Here is an 18,313-nt window from a genome sequence, read left to right as displayed (position 1 = left end):
GGCTTTAGTGGAGTGTGTTTTCAAATCAGAAAGGAATTGTAGTTATTTACGTCGTGATTTGGAAAACAACATTTGCGTATTCTAGATTCATTATTATAATTATTGAAACTATAAAATCTTGTATTTCGGAGGTGTCGGGTTTATAGACTGCTGTCTTTGACTTGATCACCTACAACCTTCCGCCCAGGAGAGGGTATGCATAAGCCGGAATCTTACACAGAGCGCTGGTCCTACGTGATCCCACTGTTTTGTTTCCTTCCCCTATTGTTCCTTCAGTTCTGGGTGTTGAACAGAAGCAGCTTTAGCAAAGGTCCTGTGCTAGCTGAGGGGTCGGTGTTCAGGCTATGACCTGCTGACCTTCCGCTCAGGGCTCGCTCTAGGGCATCTGGAGAAGGTGGGACTGTTTTTCGTTTTGAGGAGCGAATCTGCAGACCCCCTCTGCCTGCTCTGCTTCCCTAGGAAACCTCTAGAGCCCATGAAGGAAGCGTCTTTCCATCTTCCAAAGAGCACTTTTCTGTATAAAAGATGCCCTAAATCCTCTGTAAGGTCCACAGGCCGAGGGGTGCCTCTTTACGTGCTTGTCTGTTCAGACACAAACCACCCACGGCCTCTGCGGAGTCTCGGCCCCTGTTTTCCCAGGAATAAAGAAGTCGGTTTGTGAAAGAGCAGTGGAGGGGCGCCTGGGTGGCTCAGGGGGTTAAAGCCGCTGCCTTCGGCTCAGGTCATGATCTCAGGTCCTGGGATCGAGCCCCGCGTCGGGCTCTCTGCTCAGCAGGGAGCCTGCTTCTCCCCCTCTGCCTGCCTCTGCCTACTTGTGATCTCTGTCAAATAAATAAACAAACAAAATCTTATGAAAAAAAAAAATAAAAAGCAGTGGACCTGCATTGGGGGTGGGGGGCGCCTGTCGGGGGCCGGGGGTTGGGGGTGGCCGTCTCATGGGAGATCAGGCTCCGCATTAATGCAGAACCAAGGGGCAGGTGCTCCTGTGCCGTGCCTGGAGGCCGGCAGACTGGGGCCCAGAAGAGAGGAAATGTCAGCGATGCTGGGGTTGGTGGGTGGGGACCGTCCCAGCTGCCACCGAGGGAGCTGCACCTGCCGCCGCTGGTCCACTGCGCTGGGCTGTGCCCAGCACGTGGGAGACCCTGTTCTGGGGGAGTCCCTGGGCGTGCGCACAAATGCTCGTGCGACACCTCGGCTTGTATCGGGAGGGAGGGACGGGGGAGCCCGGGCCAGTGACTGTTCTGCCTGTTACTTGAACACCTGAAAAAAGGCCCCTTAAAAGCTGCCTTTTTTGCTAAGAAAGGAGCAGGCCCGCCGTGGAGAGGGTCTCCTTCAGCGTGGCGGGGGCGCAAGCCCACACCACTGTCTTCCTTGAGCGTCGGGACCGTGGTCCTCCCTGGTCTCCCGGGGACACCCTCCCCCACAACCTGGCGCTGCGCCGAGGCTGCCCTCCTCCCCGGTGGGCCTCCAACCTGGCTCTGAGAGTCTGCATTCCACGGCGTACCCTGCTCCTCCGGAGGGGAGCGCGGGCTGAGCACAGACGGTGTTGACGCAGATCTTACGGGCCGAGGCGCACGGGGTCGGGGCACTCGCAGACACACACAGGCGTGCACATGTGTGTCAGCCCTGCCCCTGCTTCTCAGCTAGGGTGGCTGCCGGAGCCGCTGCATGCTGGGTGGCTACTTCCGCTGCCCTGAGTGCCCTGAGGAGGGCAACCTGGCCGGCGGCCTCAGCGCCCCGGGAGAGGTGGCGGCTTCCAGGGCCTTGAAGGCGCCACGGGGCTCTGCTTGCCTTCCTCCGTGCAGCTTGCTGGGCCTGCAGGGAGAGCTCGGGGCACGGGGACGGCCTCCGCTGAGCACGGTGAGTCTGCCCTCCGCGTGGCAGCCGAGGGCCCGGGACCTGCAGACCAGTCAGTCTAGAGCCTCTGGACAGGAGCTCAGGTTTTCCTGAAGTGCTGCACCCAGTGATTGTGGACGTCCCCCCCACACTACAGCAGGTCAGGACCAGTGTGCTGACCCCGCGCTGCTCTTAGGAGACATTTGCTCTCCCGGCCTCCTCCCCTTTCCCAGGCAAGACAGACCCGCCCACGCCTGCCGGGCCTTGGTGCAGGCCAGCAAGGAAGAGGCACGTCCGGGGCTGAGCACAAGCCATGGCCCCACGTAAGCCCGGGTCGGGCTTTCAGTGGTCATGGGGATCTGGTGACAGTGACTCATCTGAGGTGGGGGCCCCAGCTCAGGGACCTCTGCACACAGCCGCTCTGCTGTCCCTGTTTGTCCAGGCTTCGCCTCAGGAAGAAGACTTCATGGCCTCAGGTTTGGGGGCGCCAGGAACATAAATGGGGTCGAACTGCTGAGTGCAGCAGCTGGGGCAGCTGGACGGGGTATGGGCAGATCGTCCGTCTGTCCGGTGCTGCAAGGCCGGCCCGGCATGGGGGCGGGCGCCCTCTCCTCGCCGGCCGCCTGCCGTCTCTGCAGCTGCTCAGCACTCAGACCAGCTCCCGAATCTGCAGACATCGGGGGAACTGGAAACTGGGGCTGCTGCTTGCCACGGTTGGACAGAAGCGCTCAACACGTTTTTATATTTTGTTTGAATAACCTCCGTTTAAGCAGAAATGGACTTTAAAATTATTTTCATTAAAAGATTATTTCATTAAAAGGAAAACAGCTTTCTGCTCCAGATAAAATGCCTGGTGTCGTAGTTGCCCTGATGACCAGGTCCTACAAGCTGGGCCGCAGGTTACCCAATCTTCTCACGCCTGCGGGGGGAGGAGGCCTGACGTGGTCTCAGGGGGAGTCTCATTAGGCTCGGTGCCCTCGCAGGGTGACACGCCACTCGCTGCCGTTGTGAACTGACACTCTTCTCTGCACTTTTCCTGGTGGACCAGCAGGTAGGGGTGGCCCTGGGCCAGGTGGGGACGAGCAGGGGCACCCAGCAGGGGCAGGCTCTGCTGCACGTGCCTGTGTCTGGCAGATGAGAATGCTGCCCTACTGAGGACTGGGCAGGGGAGGCCAGAGCTGGGGGTCATGCAGGGGGACGCTCCAGCCCCCAGCTCAGGCCTTTGCCCCCTGTCCAGAACTGGCACCATTAGAAACCCACCTTCATTCCTTCCAGGGTGGAGTGGATGGAGCCAAGTTCTGGGCCACTGTGTCCCGTTTCAGAGACCGCGTCGTCTCCCTGTTCTCTCTGAAAACAGGTCCCCCTACTTGGCCAAACAGCATTACGAGCAAAACTGCCTACACACTGACGTTTAACAGGGATCAGACTGAAGTCCCAGCCGGTGCCCACGGGACCCCAGCTCCACGGAGGGGACAGGCAGAGACCAGCTCTGTGGAGTCACCCCTGAGTCACCCGCCAGGGCTCTCCCGCTGGGGCTCCCACATCTGTCCGCGCAGGCTCTCCTGGCCTGCGGCTGCCCACATCTGTCCATCTGCAATGGGGCACCCGTCTAGATGACCGAGGTCTCCGTCTGCAGGAAGGATGGGGCACGGGAGCCGCGGTGGAACTGCAGGGCGTTCTCCGAGTCGTTCCTCGAGACAGACGCGCGGCGGAGCCCGTGGTCCAGGCCGCAGGGCCATCCGGGGCACAGGCCGCGCCACTTCCTTTTCAGCTCGCTCTGCACCTGGGCGAGGACGAGGCAACGAGGAAGCGGGGGTCAGGCGGACGTGGGAGCTGACACACGCCCTGCTCTGGGGGAGCCGCAGTACGGAAGATGCGGCCGGCCAGGCAGCCAGCACCAGGAGGGATGACGGGCAGCAGCAGGCAAGGGTGCTCAGAGCCAGGTGGGGTCAGGACTCGGGGGCCCCCCAGAGCAGCGGAAGGGGAGCAGGCTCCCGGAGGGCATTTGAGCTGAGGGAGGGAGAGGCGCAGGGCTGGAAGCCTGGGGGCTGGGGCCACATGAGGCCTGGCAGGGGAAGGCACACGGGAACAAGCCGACCAGGGCTCTCCTCTGGGGGCCTCACGCACGCGCATCCTCACTGGCTGTGGGCAGGGAGCTCAGGGAGCAGGGCTCCCACCCCTGGGCCCGCCCCTCCCCATGGGTGTCTGCGTGGCCCGATATCCGGGGTCAAGGAGTAAGGCCGGGGCCACGCCGAGGGCAGGATTGCTCTCGCCCGCCGGCCGGGGAGCTTTCTCGGGAGCTTTCTCCCTGTGGGAGAGCCGGCTTGGTGTGGGGAGACAGGCTCGGTGAATGGGGCTGCCAGGACAGAAGACCTGAGCTCTCCTGCAGCTCACGGGGCCACGTCAGGGAACCCACACACGTCCCCCGAGCTGTGACGAGCACTTACTTCGCTGTTGAGAAAGCAGTACAGAACAGCCACCACCAGGCCCTGCGAGCGAGAAAGGACTGTTAGAGCCGCGCCCCGACTCTCGGAGGAGGAACCGCCCCTTCCCACACGCACCTGAAATGACCCCACGCACAGCTCGAACAGAATCTGATACTTGGAGGAGATGCCGATAGGAAACACGGCAAACACCATGTAGTGGGCTCCGAACAGTGGGATGAGCAGCAGCGTGGACTTGGCGAGCCTCCTGCGGGACAGACAGACGCTGAGTGCGGGGCCGGCCCCTGGGCTCCGGGAGTGGCGGGGGTGGGGGGGCTCGCTGGTCCAGGGCCAGGGCCTCACCCTCGGAGCTCTGCTGCTCACAGACCGAGGAAAACCAGCCTCCCCCACCCAGCCGCGGGCAGAACGTGCCGGCCCGGTGACAAACAGGACTTCCTAACGCCGCAAGGCTCCTCCGAGACCTCCTGCCGGGCCCCCAGCAAGGACGTGCGTCTGAGGGCAGCCTCCCCGCACGGGCAGTCAAGTCTGACTCTGTGTTCACAGGAGCAGACTCAGCAGGGGGGCAGCCCCCCGAACACAGTGTGGCAGCGGGACGGGTGCCCCGGGGTCTGGGTGCCCCCGGCTCCGTGGGGTTGGTTGACCTGGACCCGATGTAACTGTTCTGTCCATCGCGGAGTCACCGCCCTCCCTGATGGAAACGCAGCTTCCTGCTCGCTGGGTTCTACGCCTGGAAGAAAGACCGCCGAGCTCACGGCCCCTTTCCTTTAGCTGCTCTCCCCACGCCCTGGCAAACCGTCTCCTTTCTCTACTGGGGGTCCCGTTTGAAGGCCGGTCGTTGGCCCCGCCTTCGCAGGGCTGGCTCTCGGGTTCCTAGAGATGCTGCCTCTGCTGTCTGGATCCCACTGGAGAGCCACTGCTCTGAGCTGGGGCCTCTCCTTGCTGCGTGTGAGAGTCATCCGTGGAAAATTCTAGAGTCCTCAGTCCGGCCTGCCTCCTCACCGCGACTAAACCAGGTCCCCGCAGCGGGGCCGGCGCTGGTCGCTCTAAAGCCTCCTGGGTCGGCCTGGCCTGTGGCCAGATTTCATCCTTGTAGCTCCAGCATGGACAGGAGCACTGGGGTCCCTGGGGGCTCGTCAGGGGCACTGGGGTCCCCGGGGGCTCGTCAGGGAGGATCCTGGCCCCAGGCCAAGTCAGGCCACCCGGTGATGTGTGTGCATATCAAGGCCCCTAAATGAACATCCGGTAGCCTCTGCAGGGACCCGGCGGCCTGATCCCGAAGGAACCCAGCGAGAAGGCTCCACTCCGCCCCTTCCCCGCCTTCTCCTCTTCCTTGGCCTTAACCCAATGCTTAGAAAAAGTCACGAACTTCTTAACATATTTTTAAGGCACTGACCTCGAACCTAGCACTCAGAGCCTGGGATGTAAGTTCTAGAAATGTGTCCATTTCTCCTGATTTCCCTCACAAACGAACCATGTCCTGCGGTGCTTACAAGTGGGCCGTCCACGCAAACCCCAGAAGCCCGGTCGCTGTGCAACAGGATGTGGTCCAGCCCCGTCGGCAAGGACGGCCCATCAGTGGGCGTCACACCGCTGTCCCCTTGCAGATCCAAACATCTAACCTCACAAGGTCGCTGCATTTCATCCTGTTTCAGCACTAGCCTGGTGAGCCGAAGGTGGTTGTGTAGGGAGCTGTGCCCTTCAGTTCAGTGTGAGGCACAGAATCTGCCTGAATTCCCTTAGGTACATGTGGAATCACGATCATGCTCATTTCTGGAGACAGATTTCTAGCAAGGCTGGACCTCTGGGACCCTGTTCGGGGGCGTTTGTTACTGTTATAAAGATAGTTCCAGAGAAAAGACATCAAGATACAACCAGAGGGCAACACTGCAGACTAGCTCTGTTTCTTTTGTCATCCTGGGAAAAGAACAGATTATATTTTCCTACTTAATTTTGTTTCTAAAATAAAAACATGTATCTCTAAGACTACTGAACGGACACTCCCAGAGACCCCAAAGAAAAGGTCAGCACAGAAGCTAAACAAGACCAGCTGAAAATCAAAACTGAGTTCGAAGAGCAACTGAGAGCCGTCCTGTCCCTGCCGTGGGTGCGGGCGGGCTCAGGGGCCAGGACAGGTGCTGCTTGCATGGGACGACATGGCTCTGTCCTTTGTGGTCTGATGTGGAATCTCATCTCTAGGTCTGGCCTTCTGTGTAGCTTCCTTGAGTCGACAGGGCAGAGAAAGGGATGCCTCGGGTTGTATGTAGCCTAGGGCATGGTCAGAAGGATCTGTGCACAGATTTCCCCACAACACTTACTGGTGCTGGCACTAAATGTCTTTCCAGTACTAACTGTATTTACCCTCCTTAGAGATGATCATCATTTCCACTTTATAGATGAGGACACTGAGGCCCAGAGCAGTGAGGTCACATCCCCCCGGCCTGCAGCTGGTGTGTCAGCCCAGCACAGGGCCCCTGGCCACCAATGATGCTGCCTGTCCCACTGCCAGGCCCACCCCTGGCTGTAGTCAGGTCACCGGCCCAGGGTCGCACAGCTCTAGGCGGCTGTGATTCCAGCTGTCTGTCTGAGTCTGGGGCCCCCACTGGCTGGACCAACCACCCCGTGCTGAGCTGGTTCTACTTGATAATAAGTTGTGGGCATTTCCTTTGTGCGTTCTGGACAGAAATTTATAGAATCTTCACGTTCTTTTATCGAGTCTCCAGGTCCTCATTAATTAGCCGGATGATTGTGGCGTTACTTGACCTCTGATCTCTTTCCCACTGAACGGACATGATGAAATCCATCATGTAATCATTCGGCCAATAAACCACGAATTATTATCCAGGACGAGGCCTGGCCTTCGATGCCGGCAGGAACCATGTGGTCTGACGGGGAACAAAGAGTCAAGCATGAAATACAGAGAATGTGTGACTGAGGAGCAAAAGTCAGATTACCAGGAAAGCGGGCAGAGGGCTTCCGTGAGCCCTAGAGGGTGTCCGTGCTGAAACAGGGGAGGGGCTCGACCGGAGCCGCCGTCACCTGCCTGGGAGAAGACACCGCCGCCCCAGCCACAAGCACGGTCCCGCACCCACGGGGTGAACGCGGGACTTCGCTGCGTGCACAGAGGCACGTCCTCCCCGACTCTGGGTTTCCAGGCCACGGGAGGCTGTGAAGGCAGCTGGGCTCTGGGACCCACACACAGACTCACTTGTACTGTGACGGGTCAGTGCCGCCGACATCTGGGGACGTCAGCTTCTGTAGTAAAATCCGTATGATACTCACAAAAAGGACAAAGTTGACCTGCACAAAGAGAGACCACATGTGTGTGTGAGCTCCCGGTGGGGAGGTGGGTGGGGCCAGGTTGTCTGCAGCCCAGCCCGGAACCGGCTCTCCTCCGCTCTGCCCTGCCCAGCTGGTGGCCGGGGCTGCCCTCAGAACCCCAGCGGACTGGGTCTCCCGACAGCATCTCAGGACCCTGGCTGCAGGGGCGTCAGTCCTGAGAGCGGAGGGGACAACGTGACTCGGCTCCAGTCCGGGCAGGGCTGGCCCCGCCTCCCTGCAGGGTTTGGAGAGCTTGCCTCTCTCCCCCCACCCCCTCCCCCCTTCACTGAGCCTTCCTCCCAGAGGGGGACAGAGTCCAGGGCAGATGTTAGGAGCTGGGCCACTGCGTCTCTCAGGGGGCCACGTGGGACGAGGCTACTCGTATGTAAAACAGCGACGTGGGCTCCCTCTCTGCCCAAGCGCGCAGCCCAATGGATAGCTCACGTTTCCATACAGAGATGACTTACTATAATCGATATCAGAATCGGTGTCCGTATAACCCACCAGGGGACACCGTGGTCATTGGTATCCCAGCAACTAGAGAAAAGAGAGAAGGAAAACCACGTCACCTCCGATTCATGCACAAAGCAAGGGCAGGAGGGTCCACGCACTGCCTGTGGACGCGCCCCTTACGCAGGGCTGGCCAAACGGGGCTGGTGCTCCAGCCACGCGGGCCTCTGGGCCTGGTGTGTTCCGAGACCCCTCTGCGGGACGGCGCACGCGGGACCGGGACGGGCGGGTGGCCGCTGTGAGAGCAGAGCTGCTCCGCGCTTAGGGACCTGGCTGCAATCCGCCCCTGGCCAGTGACCTCACTCCTCCTGACGCGGACATCTGCTAACAGAGACGTGAAGCCAGAGCAGAACCCCCGGAGCAGGACAACGGGACACCAAGCTGCGCGGAAGGCCCCTGACTAGGGAGCGGGGGTCTCATGCTCACTCCGGCCGGCGTCCGACAAAGGGGCGTTTTTTCTCCTGAAAATTAATTTCTTCTCCCCTCCTGAATGGTTTGTGTTTGGGTCTTGAATGAAGGTTTAAAATGCCTTCGGAGGAACTGAGGCAGGCACAGCTAGGAATGTCTGCCCAGCGATGTTCTCACTCCGGTTTCCAGCGTCAGGGCTGTCTCCAGTAGCGAGCTGGGGGTGGGTGCTTGCAACGTCTCCATCTTTCCCTGTTACCCCCACCCCCAGTGGGGCTCTGCAACCCCTCCCAGCAGGGGCAGAGGTCAGCCCTCGCCTCAGAATCCTAGCAGGTTATGGCAATAAGATGTGGAACGCTTGGAACCTGCAGGACAGAAGGGAGCCTGCCAGCTGGTGCTGCCCCCGCCCCGCCAGCCCTCGGCCAACCCAGCAGGGGCCCAGTGTGGGAGCAAGCCGGGCATCGGCCAGAAGAAGGCCACGGGAGTCTGTCCAAGCTGCCCGGGCACAGGAACACACCCTAGAAACTGCAAGCCGCTGAGTTTTAGGGTGGTTTGATACCACTCGTAGAGCACTGGTAGACCCGGAGAGCCCTTCACGAGGCGCAACATTCATGGTGGGAGCCTGGGGCCTGATTCTGGGGCCCTGATCCTGGTGCCTGTGTCTGGGGCCCTGACCCTGTACACTGGGTTGGTTAAAAACAGAAAACAGAAGAACTTCAGACCCTGCTCTGTTGCGTTTTAGAGAACTATCTCAGAGAGCTGCACTCCTGCTGGCCATTTTAACCTCGTCTTCAGCTGTCACCCCCCCACACCTGGCCCTGGCAGACGGTGCGTGCCTTCTGCTCGGCTCCCGTCTGTGAACACGGCTTCCGCTCCCGGAGGTGCTGCTCCCGCCTCCGCCTGGCTCATCGCAATCCCAGCCGCGGCAGGACCTGGTTCACTGCCTTCCCTCACACGGACCTTCTCCACATACCGTCGCCCCAGCGAACCGTCACGAGGTCTGAGGGCTTCCCGTGGGCGGTGCTCAGACACTGCCGGTGGAGCTCTTCGCTCGGCGGCAGCCACAGGCGCAGACCCTCCTTCCACCCAGAGAGGGAGCTTCTTTCTAGCTTCCAAAGACTTAACGATGCCGGCAACGTGGCCGGGACTGGTCCACCCCATTTTACGGGCAGAGGCGGGACAGAGCACTCACCCTGTGTCTTCTAAGGAGAGCCTGGCTGCCGTCCACGCAGCTGTGCAGACGGTGGGGATGCCTGCCATAAACCGAAGTCACCTGGTTATCCACAAGCCCACGCGAGCTAACAGGGACCGCCCCCAGGGACAGAAGTGTGCACCCTCATCCACCAGGAGCAGCAGGAACCGGGGCTTTCTGATGGACGGGTCAAGTGGAAATGCTTCATAAACGCTCTGACGCTTATGCTCATTACAAAGCAGTGATGATACACGTGGGTTTGCAAGCTGAAGCCCCACAGGCCGGCAAAGCTTCGCCGTGCATCCTAAGTGTTGCTGCGGAGTGTGGGAGCAATGACAGCAGGGGAGCCCCTCGCCGCGCGCCCAGGGGGACCACTGCTTACGCCCCTTCCAATTCTGGCCAATGAAGGTCCTGCTAACTGGTGGGTTGCCGGGACCTCCTGTGAGAAGGGCTCCCTGCCCTTCTCCTCCACGGCACTTCTTTCTGACTTTCCAGCACAGTTTATAGCAGTTTTAGACTAGGTTCCTCGTTCCTAGAAATATGAGGGTGCTGCCTCCAGGAAACTAGTCGTGCCAGGAAGGCTCTTCCTAATCTAACCAGAAGGGCATCCTACGGCGCAGCAAAGGGTTTTTCTGAGCTAAAAGGTCTGCATTTCTAGGTGAGAGCAGTGGAAATCAGGCACCTGGAGCGTTGGCAGGTGGCTGCTGGGGCATCGGGCATGCACGGGGGAAACAGTCCTTACCCCATCCAATCAGGAGGTAGGCCACGAAACGCCGGCTGGGGGAGAATATGGCCACCAGGAGGGTGTGGAGGTACAGTCCCTCCACCAGCAGCCAGTAGAAGTTCGCCACGATGCAGTACTGGAAGAACACCAGGCTCAGCTTGCAGCCGACCTGGAAGGTCAGGGACAGAGGCAGAGAGACAGACTCCGTCGGACACAACAGTGCACGGCGGGCGAAGGAGCTCTAGGACGGAAGGCACGCGAAGGACCCGAGGGGACCGAACAGTGGCGTCGGGCGCTGTGCTCACGTGAGGCCCTCGGCAGCCCCAGCCCTGGGGCAGAACTCACTGGAGGATGAACACGGCCGCTCGGACAGCCGTGGGCTGTGGCGTCGCGGCGGTTAGTCTCGCCGCCTGCCCTCCCCCCGCCGCACGTCCGTGTCCTCGTCGTCTGCCCACCCCCTCGCCCTCCTCCGTTGGTCCTCGACACCCGCTCAGCAAGGGGCAGAACAACAAAGGGCAGAATGAGAGAGTCCCTCGAGCACGCTATGTTCCCGGCATCTTGAGAGTTTTCCTGGGAGGAACCAGACCCCGCAGACCTTCGTAGAGTCCCACAGCGGTTTCAGCCTCTTGAGAAAACATGAAATTGAGGATTTTAATCAGCGAGTTCGTGTACGTGTGCTGAAGAACGGGACTTCATTTCTCTCCTGCAGCTTTGCTGCCCCCCGACACGACATGCGTGTACGTACAAACTACATATGTGTACAGGCAGACACTCCCTCGCGGAGAGAGGCAACTTTACGTATGTGGGTGTCTCTTCACGTGGACACGTGAGCGTGTCTGCGGACACACTTCCACACGAGGAGGAGTCCTGTCCGTCTGCACAGCGTGCACCTTGTACGTGGTGTCTGTACTGATACACAGACCCCACAGACACGCGTGGGCACGCTGCACACACGTGTGTATGCACATGTGCTTTTATACGTGCGTGTGTGGATATACCGGCGCGCATGTGTGGGGGCGCTGGTGCTGACCGGAAAGTCACGGCAGCCCTTCCACGCTGGCGCCCGGGGCCGCCAGGAGCTTCCGCCAGGCGACCCGTGGCACCTGCCCCTGCCTCCTGCGCTCACTGCACTCCCACCCCGACCTCGTCCCAGGTCTCTCTGTCCGCAGCGGGGTGAGCCCCACTGTCTGCGGGGCTGCAGCTACCAGTTCCTGCTTCCTGAGGCTGAGTGCCTGAGGCCCAAGGGGCCAGGAGTGGGGCTGGCACGTAGGTCCCCCCGAACGTCGTGCCCCCGCACCCTAAGTGGAGAGACGCACTCACGACACACTGTGGGAACAGGAAAACCAGCCGCAGTGAGCCTGGGACTCACTGAGGGCCACTCACCGGGACGCGGGCGTGTGCTCGGGGTGCGAGCGGAGGTGCTCGGAGCCCACCGACCCTGGGACGCCAGAGAAGCCGCGGCAGACACACAGCCCACAGCGGCTCCGACTTTTGGGAAAGCCGCGCAGTCACCGGCATCACAGCTGTAGAGCACAGAGCCCTTCGAGGCAGCCTGCACGGCGGCGCTCGTCGGACGGAGCCAGAACAGGCGCAGAGACTCGTGTTGCGGGGAGTCGTGGTGCCCGTCATCGGTGCGGTGGTTCCACATGTGACATGTGCTGGGCCACGGCCGCCACCATGGACACCCCACCTGACCCCTCCCGGGGGCTCAGGCTCACGGGGAGCACCTCGGAAAGCCCGAAGCTAGGTTTCTCAGAGTCCCCATCGACCCCACATGTCGTCCGTTCTGGTCTCAGTGAGAATCAGCTGCCGGGGTTGCAGCCCGCCTGGGGCAGCCAGGAGGAGACACACTGAGCCCAGGGCTCAGCGCTGTGTCCAGGGTACGTGGGGAGAATGGGCCCGTGGAGGGGAAGCCTCCTCTTGGAAGGAAATAGACTCTGCCTAGTGCTCGGCTCCTCCAAATACCTTGAGAAACAGACCCTTCGGCCTACTTGGGGGAGATGCCCCCTGCTTGTGAGAATAATGTTGGTTTGGTACCCAGCTGAGAACCAAAATGTCCAAAAAATGCAACTGCAAGAAAAGAGGTTTCTCTGGCCCTCATGCTGAGGTCTGCCTGTCTCTCTAACTTTCTCCAAACTTGCCCTCTCTGGGAACAAGGGGGGAAGACCCAGCCCCCTCCTTTCCTCCTGCCTCTGTCCCCCACCTCCTGCCTCTGTGGGTGCCCATCTTGGTGACATCCTGATGGAGGGGTGCAGCGTCTGGGGACCCCTCTGGGAACTGGGCAGTGGGACTCTGCACCTGCTCCCTGCTTCTCACACCTCAGTCCTTAGCCCTGAATCCCTGGACAACTTCAGTGCCAGGATGTGTGGGACACGTGCTGTCTGCACGCTGACCGCAGCCCCATCCCGCTCAGGAGACCTGCGTCCTCCCGCACAAATGGGCCAGCGGCTCTTCTGAATCACAGAGCCTCCCCAGCAGCATCCAGCCTGGCCCTGGAAGGCTGTCGAGAAGTGGGGAGGTGAAGCTCCAACCCCAGGTGGGCAGGGGGTCAGTGACCTTCAGCATAGGGGCTGGTGGTGCCGGGTGGCCGTGGCAGGGTTCTCGTTCCCTTGGGCTGCTGTCACTCCCCACCCCTCAGGGAGGAGCCCGCCGGGTCTCGTCTGCATGGCTGGGAGCACAGGCCTGGGTTGGATGGTGGGGTCTGTGGCCCACTAGACTCACCAGCCCCTTAATAAGAAGCTCAGGAAGGGGGGCTCCTTTGAGCAGAGATTTGAGCTTCCTGGAGAAGGGAAAGGAGGCTTCTCAACGAAAGAAGAACCCAGAGTGGCACTGGGGCTCACCCCTGTCGCCCACGTCAGAGACTCCACTGTGGCAAGAACCCCAGGGGCTCTGACTCCCACGTGGGGCTGGGGGTCTGCCGGGTGAAGGGTCTTGTGTTACTTTTATTACGACAAACTCTGCTGATTGACTCAGTCCAAGTATGTCATGAACAGATTGTCCCCAGAAATCTATTTACTGGCAGGCCTGCGAAACGCCGGTGTTCTGCGGTGTTCTAGAAGGCTTTCCTATCTGAAAACTGAATTAACTCAAGTCTGTTCCATCCCGGGCAACAGCTCAGCAGACAGATCCAGCTGCCCAGAGCCCGAGGGGGCACTGGCCAGCGTCCCGGCTCCTCGTGCAGAGAGGGCTGTCCGGGAAGCTGCGGTCACACCGACTGCCGGTTGGCCCGGGTGCCTGCCAGAGGTCCCGAGGCAGCCCTAGGAAGGACTCGGATGGACCCCCGTGTCAGAGGGGCGCGGTCAGTGTGCAGCCCAGCCCAGCACCGCAGGCCACACTCAGCACCAGCGCAGCCTGGGCGGGAGCCTGGCACAGGAGTGTGCAGCCGTAGAAGTAACTAGCGTGTTCCTCCTCATGGCAGACTGCTGGGCCCAGCGTGGTCACAGACAGGCCACGGGGCTCCCGGTGGGGGCTGCGGGGGCTCAGGCCCCCCTTGGGAACTCTCCCCCGGCAGTCCACGGCTGCTTCTCTTTCTGGCATCTGGGAGATGGGGGGCGAAGACACTGGCACTGTGCCTCTCTACCACGTCGGGTTTTCCAGCCCAGAGCTGCCGCCGCGGCTCCCGTGGGGGTGGTGCCCTCGTGTTTTCCCGGCTCTGCTCGGGGGTGAGCGCTCGCGGCCCACGACCTCCCAGACCAGGAAGGTGCCTGGGACACATCCCAGTCTCACCTGCCAACCTGGGCCTGCTCTGAGCCCCAGCCCCTCGGGCAGCCCCTATGCTGCTCAGCCTGACCCTTGCCCTTAGCCCCGAGCACGAGCTGTGAGACGGCATCCCAGTGTCAGGTGGCGGGGACCACGGGCCCGGGTGGCGAGGACGGAGGTCTGTGGGGCTGCAGTTCGCACCGGCCACCGTCCCCGCAGTGCGAGGACCCTGCTCCCAGGGGCAGCCTTACCCAGGAGGACGGCTGGTCGGGGCAGTGCCCTGTGCCCGAGCTGGAGTACAGCACCCCGTCCTTGACCAACACGGAGACGGCTCGGAGGATGAAGGAGACAAACAGGTTCAGGTGGATGTAGTTCCGGGTGCAGTGCAGCTTCCTGCGGTGGAGACGGGCAGGGGTGAGGGGTGAGGGGAGGGAAGGGGTGAGGTGGGGTGGGGGAGGGGGCGGCAGGGGTGAGGTGGGGTGGGGTGGAGGGAGCCATGAACACTTTAATAATCAGATGTAATCGTAAGGCTTCTTGTGTTTTTGTGGACGTTACTGTCCCTTACTGAATGTGTCGGATGTTCTCAGTTCTGCATTATGGGAACTATTTCTGTAGGTAAAACTTGGTCCTTTATTTCCATCTCCTGAGGCTGGGGCCCTGGAGCAGGACTTCGGAGCAAGAGTGGAAGCACACAGGGCCGCGGCGGCCTGTGCCCACTTCACAGATGTGAAGAGAACATCTTTGCAGCAAATTTCCTGCAAGACCCGTGTCGAATGACCTGCCTGTGAACTTCACCTCATGTGATATCTGCTTCTCTAAAAAGTGCTCAGAACATTTGTTTGTAATTCCCCTGTTCCACGTACATTCTGCTCTGCAGAAAACCCAACTGGTCTTTGTTTTGACTTTGACTTTTGATTCAGAGCCGTCAGGACACGACGCCCAAAGCGTAGGAGCATTTCTCCCCGCTTGCGGGATGGCAGGAGCAGGCTCACGGCTTCTGTATTTTCAAAGGATTTGTGCAACGGCGAGGTGTTCAGTAGCAGCAGCTGAACTGAATTCTTATCCAAAGTCAGCATCGTGTCTTTATATAAGAAATGCGGACTATGTACACAGAAATGTGAATATTAGCAACGTGTTTTGGTGTTCCACACGGGATTCTCCAAGGGAGTTTTCCGGGTGTAACGGAGAGAGAGCCGGCTTGGAGACAGTGAATCTCTTTCCTCCTCGGATGGGCCCACCTGGCTTAAACCTACAATTTCTGGTCTCAGCAGAATGGCTCATTCCCGATACTTACCGGAAGAGGCACAGAATGAAGCTCCCGGTGGTAAGGGACATCAGAGAGACACTGTAGCCCAGCGTGTAAATGGCTTTCACCAGAACGTAGAACGTGATCTGCGAAGAGGCATGGAGAGATGCTGGCGGTCAGCCTGGGCCGGAGCGATGCTGCCCGGCCCGGGGCACGCCAGACAGCACCAGCCCACCTCCACTCTGAGCCCAAACGCTTTATTCACCTCTTTAAATGCCTGCTTATTTCCTTAAAATTCATTCTGAGTGACTCTTTGTGGAGCAGGGAGAGGGGTGATCTGAGGGTCCCCCACTTTGCCGTCTGATCACACATCACAAATCTGAGAGAAACTGCCGATGTCAAGAATATGGGTTGTTCATTATGGGGGACTCTTTAAAAATAAGCTGAAATTGTTCTAAAAAATATTTTTTAAAATAAGCTGATACCAGACAGGGGTTGGGGGGGTGCTTCCCATGAGAGAGTCCCAGAAACCACAGGGGGCTGGTTTTGCAAGTATGTCCTGACCTACCCAGGTTTATGCTGCACTGGCCCAGGAGTGTGGACCCAGTGGACGTTCCACACTGGCCCTGATTTCTCCATAGCTCTGTTCACACCAGCTTAGTTTAAACCCTACTGAGGGGATGGTGCCCGCTAGGGAGGCACCGAGCTGATCCCTGCCCTGGGGTCAGCGAGCAAACCCAGGTCCAGGCCGAGGCAGGAGGGACAGGCCTGCTCCTGCAGCTTCGTGGGGCACCTATGGGCCAGTCCCCCGCAGGCTGGTCCACACCCCGTCCAGCCCCAGTGTTGTTCTTTACAACAAGGTGATGCCCTTGGAGGAGAGTTTCTGTCTCCTTATTACCCTCATTATTGAAGACTCAATATGGGTAAAGACATATTTCAGAAGTAAATTGCAAAGTTTGGAAAAAATGAGTTTCTCGTTAATATTTAACGAGAAAATGAAATTGGTATAGCCTCTCAAAGACCCAGATGGGGAACCTGCCTGCAGGAGGGCGCGCCCTCCATATCTTCCTCCTGGAAAGCAAAGGCGGTAAGAAGACCTTCCCCATCACTGCCACGGGCAGACGTTCCGTCCAGCTCTCCGCTCCAGCCGCCCGCCGCCACCCACACCTGCGCGCGGCTCACCCCAGCTCCTCCAGATGCTGCGGCTGCTGCCCCGGGAACCAGCCGCCCCTGCGGGCCGCACCGGGGCTCGGCAATGTGCCTGCGATTCTTTCCTTTCTTGAAATCTCAGCTGTGCACTTTCAAGCAACACGGTTACACTCCGTCTACCATTTTCGAGTGATTTGTGCTGGGAATTGTTTTACCTCCAATGTCGTACAGAAGATTTTTATTTCTTGCTGAACACAGTTGGCATTGCCATTAGTTTAATTCACCCTGCTCGCACATGTACCGGCATTTACTGGGAACCAGCGAGCGAGGTGCCTTGGGAACAGGGAGAGTGAGAGAAGCTCCACGAGGAGCTTGCAGGCACATTTTCACCCCTGGACGGACTTCCAGGAACAGCACGTGAACTGGAAATTGAGAGAGGTATGAGTTAAGACGTTTTTTCTGTGTCCGTGTAAAAAAAAAAAAAAAAAAAAAAAAGAATATCCACATTTTAATCTGTATTACTTTGCTTAAAGAGGTTTAGATTTCACATTTCTCATGTGCTCAGTCATTTAGAAGGTTTGGTCTGGTTATTTGCAAATTGTCTCTGTTAAGGGCTTCTCGCCCGAGCACACTCTGGGACAAGCTCGAGGCCTCAGAGGCGCGCAGCTCCGGGGAAGTCTCACCAGAACAGAACGCAGGACAGCCCCAGGGCTGAGCAACCCAGAGCCAAGGCTAACGGCCACAGGGTGACGCGCTGTGTGAGCAGGCGGGACGCCTCTCCCAGCCAACTTCTAAGAGAACGAGGCGGATCACAAGGGCACGGTCTGGGGCTCTGCTCGAGGGCACCGACGAACAACTTCTGGGGTCTCTGTGTACAGCCGACCTGTGTCGCTGCCGGTGGGGACAGAGCTGAGGAATAAGAATTCATGTTTAGAACATGGGCCCTAGAACTGTGTGGAAATGTCCATCTTTGATGCACCTTTAAATCGATTTTCATTAGGGGGCGCCTGGGTGGCTCAGGGGGTGAAGCCTCTGCCTTCGGCTCAGGTCACAATCCCGGGGTCCTGGGATCGAGCCCCGCATCAGGCTCCCTGATCAGGGGAGAGTCTGCTTCTCCCTCTGTCCCTGCCTGCCGCTCTGCCTACTTATGCTCTCTCTCTAGCTCTCTAATAAATAAATGAAATCTTTAAAAAATAAATTCACGGGCGCCTGCGTGGCTCAGTTGGTGGAGCGACTGCCTTCGGCTCAGGTCACGATGCCGGACTTCCAGGATCGAGCCTGCATCGGGCTCCCAGCCCCACGAGGAGTCGGCTTCTCCCGCTGACCTTCTCCTCACTCATGCTCTCTCTCAAATAAATAGATAAATTCATTTTCATTAGAAGTGGCTTCTAGAACTGCACGGAGGGTCTACATGGGGCGTCTGGGTGGAGGCTCCAGGGTCTTCCCAGCCTCGGATTCCCAGTCCGGCTTCCTGCCTTGGTTCCCCCACCTGCGGAGACGCGTGCTCTGGTCCACGTGAGGTCACGCTGCTGTGCTGTGTACTGGTGGTTCTCCCGGTGTGACCCCAGAGCGGCAGTGACATCATCCCTCAGGAACGTGTCCAAAAACAAACACCCAGAGGCCATCAACCCCTGCCTGCCCCGAACCAGACCCTGCGGTGATTCCGATGTGGCTCCTTTCCGAACCTCGGGTCTACACCACAGGCAGGGTTAAAATGTACACGTGACCCTTCTGGCGCCTGCTTAAAACCCTCTGCAGGGCCCCTCTGTGGGCAGAGCCGTGGGCCACAC

At 59.4% G+C, this 18,313-nt stretch overlaps 1 protein-coding gene across 3 annotated transcripts in view; it reads right to left on the bottom strand.

The window, feature by feature from the left end:
• Window positions 1-922: 922 nt before the first annotated feature.
• The window catches only part of VIPR2 (vasoactive intestinal peptide receptor 2), a 55,130-nt gene continuing 37,739 nt past the window's right edge, over window positions 923-18,313 (bottom strand). Inside the window, exons 5-13 of one of the 3 annotated variants that reach the window (XM_032305236.1) lie at window positions 15,423-15,520; window positions 14,380-14,521; window positions 10,448-10,565; window positions 9,706-9,766; window positions 8,066-8,135; window positions 7,486-7,577; window positions 4,398-4,527; window positions 4,284-4,325; window positions 923-3,619 (exon numbers count right to left, since the gene is read on the bottom strand). In XM_032305236.1, coding sequence (XP_032161127.1) covers window positions 3,446-3,619; window positions 4,284-4,325; window positions 4,398-4,527; window positions 7,486-7,577; window positions 8,066-8,135; window positions 9,706-9,766; window positions 10,448-10,565; window positions 14,380-14,521; window positions 15,423-15,520 — 927 coding nt within the window. In that variant the 3' untranslated portion in view covers window positions 923-3,445. The other 2 variants (XM_032305235.1, XM_032305239.1) reach the window with 2 other exon arrangements.

This window comes from Mustela erminea, chromosome 11 (assembly GCF_009829155.1).
Source record: "Mustela erminea isolate mMusErm1 chromosome 11, mMusErm1.Pri, whole genome shotgun sequence".
NCBI lineage: Eukaryota > Metazoa > Chordata > Mammalia > Carnivora > Mustelidae > Mustela > Mustela erminea.
The sequence above is the reverse complement of the archived record's forward strand: the minus strand, read 5'-3'. Positions and strand labels throughout refer to the sequence as shown.